Genomic DNA, 8,868 nt, shown 5'->3' on the forward strand with positions numbered 1-8,868 from the left:
CGCCAAAGTCTTCTCTCCTGTCATCTTGACGGCACCAGTCCATCAATGCAGTCTCCCTTTCTTGTGCTTCTTCTCTCTCTAACTAACAACGCTATTAGCTGGACTCCCATAGTCCCATGTCATCACGCTCTCATACCCCTCCTAGATCCTCGCGACCCTTTCTTGTGGGCACACATTTTTTATTCCAATAAAGCGAGGAGCTGGTGGTTAATCAGCGCTTGCTAGTCGCTTGTCCGATCCCAAAGGCCAAAGCAAGATCTCCAGAGAGAGAGAAACTGCTGCGATTGCGAAGCACATAGGGCCTGTTTCACTCCAAATTCCAAACTTTGGCATTATGCAAAAATAAAATTTCCCGTCATATCAAACTTGTGGTATATGCATGGAGTACTAAATGTTGATGAAATCAAAAACTAATTGCATAGTTTGGTTGTATTTTACGAGACGAACGTTTTGAGCCTAATTAGTCAATGATTGGACAATTATTACCAAATAAAAACAAAACGCTACAATGAGCTGCATGTTGCTACAGTAACTTGGGCGCCGCCAATTCTGGGGAACTAAACGAGGCCATAGAAGAGGAGAGAGAGAGAGAGAGAGAGTGATACTGATACGGTGTGATACCTCCTTAGTGTCATCTTGTGCCAGTGCGGCGCTTCACTCCGTCCGTCGGGTGGCCCGACCTGCTTCCAGAGTTCCAGTCCAGTGGAGGGAAAGCACCGAAAGGCGCGGCCTTTTTTCTCTCTCGCTTTGCTTGCCCACCTTTCTTTTCACTTCCCTCCCTTTCCTCTTCTCCTCCGCGCTCCATGGCCCCCGCGGCGCCGGCGGGCCTCGCCGCCTTCGTGGTCGCGGTTGCTGTGCTCGCCGCTGCGGTGTTGGCGGCCGTCACCTACGACCGCAAGGCCATCGTGGTGAACGGCCAGCGCCGGATCCTGATGTCCGGCTCCATCCACTACCCAAGGAGCGTCCCCGAGGTGCGTGCCGCTCTCTTGCTTCTCGTCTTGCTCCTTCGGAGCATGGCGCCTTTCTCCTCTCCCCCGAAATGCGGGCTAGCTGGCCCGCCGCTGGAGTTGGTGGAATGTATCTGACTCTCTTGGTTGCGCGCTTGTTTCTTCTGGCGCGCAGATGTGGCCGGATCTGATACAGAAGGCCAAGGACGGCGGCCTCGACGTCGTGCAGACGTACGTCTTCTGGAACGGCCATGAGCCCTCCCGTGGACAGGTAGTTACTTGCGCTGGTAAAAATGTCGGTTTCTTTTTCCCTTCCTCTGCTGTTCTTGATGTGGTGGTTGGTTGCCCATGCGCAGTACTACTTCGAGGGGCGGTATGATCTGGTGCACTTCATCAAGCTGGTGAAGCAGGCCGGACTCTACGTGCACCTCCGCATTGGCCCCTACGTCTGCGCCGAGTGGAATTTCGGGTAAGCGGAACTTGCTTGGTTTTGCTCTATTTTTTGCACGGAATGTTTAGGGCGACATTGATGTTCTTGCCGTGTCCATTGGTTTCTTGTAGTGTGTATGAGTTTCTTCTTGTGAATAAAAAAAAATCAAGCGGAGATTTGGTAGTTAATTTGGTTTCCTGAAGTCGTTTTCATGCTCTTGTAGTTGACAGGGAGTGTTCGCGTGTAATAAGTCAGTCCTGTGCTTTAAATTTGGCTAGTGAGGAATAATTAACACATCTGTTGATACCAAGGTGATGTGAAGTATGCTAAACTATGTTTCTTTTCTCGCTTTCGGTTGCAGTGGCTTCCCTGTTTGGCTCAAGTATGTCCCGGGCATCAGCTTTAGGACCGATAATGAACCGTTCAAGGCAAGAATTGATTTATGGCTCTGCTTTTCATGTGTTTCTCCTTTCTAAAATTACTGCAAAACTCGATCTTTTTTTTTTTTACGCTGGGGTCAATCGTGAACAGGCTGAGATGCAGAAATTCACCACGAAGATCGTTGACATGATGAAGTCCGAAGGGCTCTTTGAATGGCAGGGAGGGCCAATAATCCTCTCCCAGGTATGTTTGCAACTCATATCCTTTGATATGTTTTGATGCCATCCTTTTGAATGCAACCCACCATTGGATTCTTTTCTGATTGTCCTTGCAGATTGAGAATGAGTTTGGGCCCTTGGAGTGGGATCGGGGAGAGCCTGCCAAGGCCTACGCGTCATGGGCAGCTAACATGGCGGTTGCACTCAACACAAGTGTTCCATGGGTCATGTGCAAAGAAGATGATGCCCCGGATCCAATTGTATGTCCTGTACTCCCTTTATTTAAGAGTGCAACATGGGCAGGATTTCTTTAATGTGTTGGGGTCTGAACTTGTGTCCATCTTCCAAGAAAGGAAACTAATGATTGATCATACTGCTATGTTGGATGGTTTGCTATTTTCTTCCTCTCCTTTTCCATTCAACAAGAACTTACTTTGATCTAATGGTTGCACTGTTGCAGATTAATACTTGCAACGGATTTTATTGTGACTGGTTCTCCCCAAACAAACCTCACAAGCCTACCATGTGGACTGAGGCTTGGACATCTTGGTAATTTAGTTTGCTTTCTTTTCTTAACCTAAGAAACCAGGAACTTGTAATTTTTCAAGTCTAGGATTAATAGTCACTAGTGTGTCTGTATCTTTCAAGAAAAGAACTTTCTATAGGCTGTGTGCTTTTATGCAGAGGTCGGACAAGACGGTTTTATCAACTCGATGTAATTATCTTGAGTCTTGAGTTAATAAATGCTTCCTCAATAAAAAAACAAACCAGGCACGTGTAATTTTTAACATTTCTCCTGATGTATCTCTATTTTTGTCTCTTGAATGCAGGTATACAGGATTTGGTATTCCAGTTCCACATAGACCAGTAGAGGATCTAGCATATGGTGTTGCCAAGTTTATTCAGAAGGGTGGCTCTTTTGTTAATTATTACATGGTAACTCCCATGATTCATGCTATGCAGCTGAAGCTTATTACCAAATTATTGAATGAGCAAAATTATGTCTTATGACACCACTTTGCAGTATCATGGAGGAACAAATTTTGGGCGCACAGCTGGTGGTCCATTCATTGCAACTAGCTATGACTATGATGCTCCTATTGATGAATACGGTGAGTTGAACAACTTCTACTTTGGTAAAAGGTATGTATTATACAGTTTGCATCAATCTCCTCTCATGTAAGGATTACTGCTACATAATTTCCCCTAATGCAACATCTATACGTGATTCCATAGATGCTATACGGTTGATTTAATATTACTCCCCAGTCATCTTGAATGAAATTGTGTGTATTTTCTGATATGTTTTTCGGTTTTTCCTGTTGGCAGTGGCAACAGCATGACACACTAATATTGACATCCACAGTCCCTAGTATGTGAGACTACAAGGTTTTAATTATTAAAATTGTTGGATAAATGTAACCTCTAATCTCCTTGATTATTAAAATACTTGATTGGGTCAGACATTGTTTCTGCAATCAAAAGCAAATGCATCCATTGTTTTATTACTTTGATGGAGTACATTGGGGCATTTGGTGCAAAATAGCAAGTGATTATATTCCAATCATTTCATAATGAAATAATCCCTTATGTTGATCAAGTTGATCTGAGTTCCTCCCCTTCACTTCCTCAGGCTTGCTGAGAGAACCAAAATGGGGTCACTTGAAGGAGTTGCATAAAGCTATCAAGCTTTGCGAACCAGCATTGGTTGCAGGAGACCCAATTGTAACTTCACTTGGCAATGCTCAGCAGGTTGTTAATTAGTACAGCATTAAGTTCACTCTTCTGCTCTTGAACACAATAATATTTTGTACAGGACTGACTTCTTGGTAATTTCCTCTTTAGGCAACTGTTTTTAGATCAAACACTGATGCTTGTGTGGCCTTCCTTGAGAACAAGGATAAAGTATCTTATGCTAGGGTATCATTCAATGGAATGCATTATAATCTACCTCCCTGGTCCATAAGTATTCTTCCAGACTGCAAAACAACAGTTTACAACACTGCCAGGGTGAGATTGGGCACCTGAGTCTTTTTGTTCATTCTACAACTTCCTTTTGTTCTTACTCTAATTGAGTTACTTTCTTAAATTGGATGGTTTTCCTAATATTGAGTTCACACAACATTTCCTTGATGCTACTGTACCTTATAATTCTTGGTGAAGAACTTTTTATACTGATATGTTTATACAGGTTGGAAGTCAGATTTCACAAATGAAAATGGAATGGGCTGGAGGATTCACATGGCAATCATACAATGAGGATATAAACTCCTTGGGTGATGAATCATTTGCAACAGTAGGGTTATTGGAACAGATAAATGTGACAAGGGATAACACAGATTACTTATGGTATACGACATAGTGAGTACTTTAAGTCCCTAACTCAGAAAATCTAATAAATAGCTTTTACATTTCGAAGATGCTAAAGGTTTCACTTTCAGCGTTGATGTTGCTCAGGATGAGCAGTTTCTCAGTAATGGGAAGAATCCAATGCTAACTGTTATGTCGGCTGGTCATGCTTTGCATATTTTCATTAATGGACAACTAACTGGTAAAACAAAGGGCTCTCTCTCTCTCTCTCTCTCTCTCTCTCTCTCTTGATTTTCATCATGCTCTCTGATTCATTGGCAGGAACTGTGTATGGAAGTGTAGAAGATCCAAGATTGACATATCGTGGAAATGTGAAACTTTGGCCAGGCAGTAACACTATTTCATGCTTAAGTATAGCAGTTGGTCTCCCGGTAAGTGCACCGGTTTTTTTCACCAGCAGATAGTACTCTTGGCTTTGAGCTGTGTCAACCTTTCCAGATTCATTCCATTAACCTTCGGTGCAGAATGTGGGAGAACATTTTGAGACTTGGAATGCTGGAATTCTAGGTCCTGTGACACTCGATGGCCTAAATGAGGGAAGAAGAGATCTCACGTGGCAGAAATGGACCTATAAGGTTACTTCTGCCATTGTTATGAACCTTAACCTTATGTATGATGTGTTAAACACGTGAACCTAAATAACTCTGTACTTGTCCAGGTTGGTCTGAAAGGTGAGGATTTGAGTCTTCATTCACTTAGTGGTAGCTCTTCAGTAGAATGGGGAGAACCCATGCAGAAGCAGCCTCTGACATGGTACAAGGTATGGAAGATCATAAGTTTAATTGCTTTCCATGTGGAAAATACGTTTTATTTTTCAAAAAGATCGTTTATTGTATCCTGTGCAGGCTTTCTTCAATGCACCTGACGGCGATGAGCCATTAGCTTTGGATATGAATAGCATGGGTAAAGGTCAAATCTGGATAAACGGACAAGGTATTGGAAGGTATTGGCCTGGCTACAAAGCTTCTGGAACCTGTGGAATCTGTGATTACCGTGGAGAGTATGATGAAAAGAAGTGCCAAATGAACTGTGGTGACTCTTCTCAGAGATGGTAGGCACTTTGTATACTTATTCAGAAATATCCATGGAAAGTTTACATTTGGAGCTCTTTATATTCATGTCATGCTCGTTCAGGTACCATGTTCCTCGTTCATGGCTTAATCCAACGGGGAACCTTTTGGTTATATTTGAGGAGTGGGGTGGTGATCCTACTGGAATCTCGATGGTGAAAAGAACAACAGGGAGTATCTGTGCTGATGTCTCTGAATGGCAGCCATCAATGACGAATTGGCGTACAAAAGACTATAAGAAAGCCAAGATCCACCTCCAGTGTGATCATGGACGGAAGATAACTGACATAAAATTTGCCAGCTTTGGCACACCACAGGGCTCCTGTGGGAGCTACTCTGAAGGTTGTTGCCATGCACACAAGTCATACGACATATTTTGGAAGGTAACGGATCTGCAAACACTGGTCAAATAAAACCAAAACATTGAACTCGTATTTGTGTTTAGCTACAATTAAAATTGGTGTTTCTTGCAGAACTGCATTGGTCAAGAGCGCTGTGGGGTAAGTGTGGTTCCAGGTGTATTTGGTGGGGATCCATGCCCTGGGACTATGAAAAGAGCTGTTGTTGAGGCTATATGCGGTTGAGTCATATAATTCATATAGCATATTGGTTTTTACAATAATGTTACCCTATCAACCTGGCAAGGGGTGAAAGTCGCGGCAAGTGTGACGCACGGATTGTCAGTAGTTACAGGAATTAGTTGTATGTTAGATTTAAGCATCGATATCTGTATGTAACTTAGGCTACATAAGACTTGCATGGAAGAAATGGTTAGGACCCTAGCTGTGAGAAATTAAGTGTTGTTGCTCTCTAGACACACAGTAGATTGGTTAGGACCCTAGCAGGGGAGTGACGCGCAGATGAGACTCTGCTTATACCTGAGTCCATGTGGGCCGTGGCTCTTGGGTTGGAGATTGCCAAAAAGCCAGCAAATTGGCTTTGCATTATCTGATTATTCATTTTTGGTCATTGGAGAGTGCAATGTAAATGCTCAGGGTCCATCATTCATGAATTTTCCTAGCTAGTAGTGAAACAGTAAAGAAAATATTGGTTCAGATTATAAATAGCAGTTGTCTTAATTTGCCTGAGTCGGTGTTTTGTTGGGCATGGTTTACATAAATACTTCAGTTGCTTACATCAGAAACAAACCATGATCATCCAAGATGCAGTAGTGTGTATTAAGGCCTTGTTTTTTTTCTTCTTTGTCCCTACTATTAGGGGGTTCAAGGTGTTTTACTTGAGAGAGTTGAAGCGAGAGTATGCGAATGCACAAGAGGCTAACTCTTAATCAAGTTGATGATGGTAAGTGACATGATTGAGATGGTTTCAAGCCAAGGATCTCAAACTTAGATTGATGGAGATTGGACTTAAACAAGCTAACGATATGGTTGACCCTAGCGGATTGTCCGATGATGTTTCTAGGGGAAAACAGACCTAACCCCAATGACCATGTGCGCCATATGATCTGGCGAAGGAGTATGCAACGGATCATCTGATGAAGCCAAGCTTGACATAGTGACTCCTTGTCACTACGTAAAAAATGGTTTGTAGCAACGGAACAGTTTTTATAGGGGCGGCTGGTGATGGAGCCGCCCCTACAATGGCGTGCTCGGGAGCCCAGAGACTAGCCCCCTACAAATGGAACAGCAGGAGCGGCTGGTCATATAAGCCGCCTCTACAAATGGGTAGGATTTGTAGGGGTGGCTCACTCACAAGTCACCCCTGATATTGCTATTTATAGGGGCGGCTGGTGATTGAGCCGCCTCTACAAGTGCCCGGGTATAAATACCTCCGATTTATAGAAACGGCTCAATCACCAGCCGCTCCTACAAATGACCTACATATAAAGCAAACTGCAGCATCTTCTTCCTCCTTGGGTCACTCACTCCAACCCGTGAAAGAAAGGTGGAGAGGCCTTGGGCACCTCCCAAAAATTGCTCTACTAAGGGGGTAAGGTTTTGGTCTTAAATCCTTTGGTGGAGAGGTTGTAGACGGTAAGAAAATGCTATTCCACATTTTTTTTTGAAGTTGTAATGGTTGGTTAGCGAGTAATTAGAGTTTTACTTTTCTCTCTCTTCTATGGTGCTTAAGCTACTTATGAAGCAAATTAGACCCAAGTTTTGAATGTACTAGGATAAATTAAGGAGGGGAACAAGATCATACCCTTATTTGGTCCATGTTTCTTGATTTTAGTGAACAATTAGTTAGTTTTATGGATGTTTTATGTGTATGTAGATCTAGATCTAGGGTTTGGTTTTTTTATTAATTTTGTTTTTGTAAATTTATGTTTGATGAAATTGGACTAGGGTTTGCATGAAAGATATTAGGTAAAATATTAATTGTTGCTAATTACTGTCTTTGAAATTGTTTATTATAATCAACAAATATGCATTTTAATTATTTTTAGATAAATAGGCCATTAATTAATTTTCCTCTACCATGGTATGTTTGTATGCTTCATGTAATTATATTTGATTTATATTCATATATATCTGAAGTATATACAATTATTCTCAAGTAATTATTAATTTGATTCATTTTTATATATATCTGAATAAGTAGTCCTTTAATGTTTGTTTTGTTGTTATTGTAAAAGATGGAGTACAAAAACTCTTGGATGTATGGTTCGTTAAGGTTCAAGGCAGGTTTTCGTGAAGAGGTGAATAAATTTATTGAAGCCGCAAAGAAGCATGCAACGACATTGACAGAGAATAAGGATACAATTATTTGTCCCTGTAAAGATTGCAAGAACTGTATGGCATGGACAGATGTGACTATCATCAGATCACATTTAATTATGCGAGGATTTATTGAGGACTACACAGTGTGGATTCATCATGGTAAAACGGTTATTGTTAACGACAAGGATGAGGAGGAATACGACGACGAAACCCTAGAATCCCTGTCCCAATATTCAGCAGAGCTTGATGCACGAATGGATTTCGAGTTTGGCAATGAACAAGGTGGTAATGTTGGTGGTTGGGATGGTAATGACGAAGGTGGTGCCAATAATGATGGTGGAGCACGTGTCGGGGATGAAGATGATTTTGAGGACATGATTCGAGCTCTTGGACCAGAGATTTTACTAAATAGCCCAAAATGTCTAGAAAATATGGAAAGGGTGACAAAAGCATCAAAGGAGACTGTGTATGGTGTTAAAAAGGGTTATCCAACACATTGGACATTGCTATATTTTGTACTTGAGCTACTCATCCTGAAGACTAAGTACGGCTGGTCAGACTGTAGTTTCAATGATCTATTACATCTCCTGTCATGGGTGCTGCCACAACCAAACTCAGTTCCCACCAACACATACCAAGCGAAGAAGGTCATAAGTCCATTGACAATGGAGGTTAAAAAAAATCCATGCATGCCCCAATCACTGTATACTTTTTTATGGCGAAACGTTCAAGTCACTGGATAAATGTCCCCGGTGTGGGGCTAGCTGGTAC

The 8,868-nt window shown here is 42.1% G+C and overlaps 1 protein-coding gene across 1 annotated transcript; it reads left to right on the forward strand.

The window, feature by feature from the left end:
• Nucleotides 1-573: 573 nt before the first annotated feature.
• LOC136450067 (beta-galactosidase 2-like) lies at nucleotides 574-6,504 on the forward strand. Its single transcript, XM_066450336.1, has 19 exons — nucleotides 574-971; nucleotides 1,123-1,218; nucleotides 1,304-1,416; nucleotides 1,739-1,805; nucleotides 1,909-2,001; nucleotides 2,093-2,236; nucleotides 2,437-2,525; nucleotides 2,807-2,912; nucleotides 3,001-3,088; nucleotides 3,610-3,728; nucleotides 3,822-3,986; nucleotides 4,168-4,337; nucleotides 4,418-4,527; nucleotides 4,608-4,717; nucleotides 4,811-4,921; nucleotides 5,005-5,106; nucleotides 5,192-5,397; nucleotides 5,481-5,799; nucleotides 5,890-6,504. Exons 1-19 carry the CDS (start codon nucleotides 804-806, stop codon nucleotides 5,998-6,000), a joined length of 2,487 nt encoding a protein of 828 aa, XP_066306433.1. The 5' UTR covers nucleotides 574-803; the 3' UTR covers nucleotides 6,001-6,504.
• Nucleotides 6,505-8,868: the final 2,364 nt, after the last annotated feature.

This window comes from Miscanthus floridulus, chromosome 5, assembly GCF_019320115.1.
Source record: "Miscanthus floridulus cultivar M001 chromosome 5, ASM1932011v1, whole genome shotgun sequence".
Taxonomy (NCBI): Eukaryota; Viridiplantae; Streptophyta; class Magnoliopsida; order Poales; family Poaceae; genus Miscanthus; species Miscanthus floridulus.

What these genes read in the sequence shown, in the direction of transcription:
- LOC136450067 (XM_066450336.1), top strand. Translation starts at nt 804, where the DNA reads ATGGCCCCCGCGGCGCCGGCGGGCCTCGCCGCCTTCGTGGTCGCGGTT. An exon ending in CACTTGGCAATGCTCAGCAG is followed by an intron (nt 3,729 to 3,821) that starts GTTGTTAATTAG and finishes TTTCCTCTTTAG; the next exon opens with GCAACTGTTTTTAGATCAAA. An exon ending in AGCCTCTGACATGGTACAAG is followed by an intron (nt 5,107 to 5,191) that starts GTATGGAAGATC and finishes TATCCTGTGCAG; the next exon opens with GCTTTCTTCAATGCACCTGA.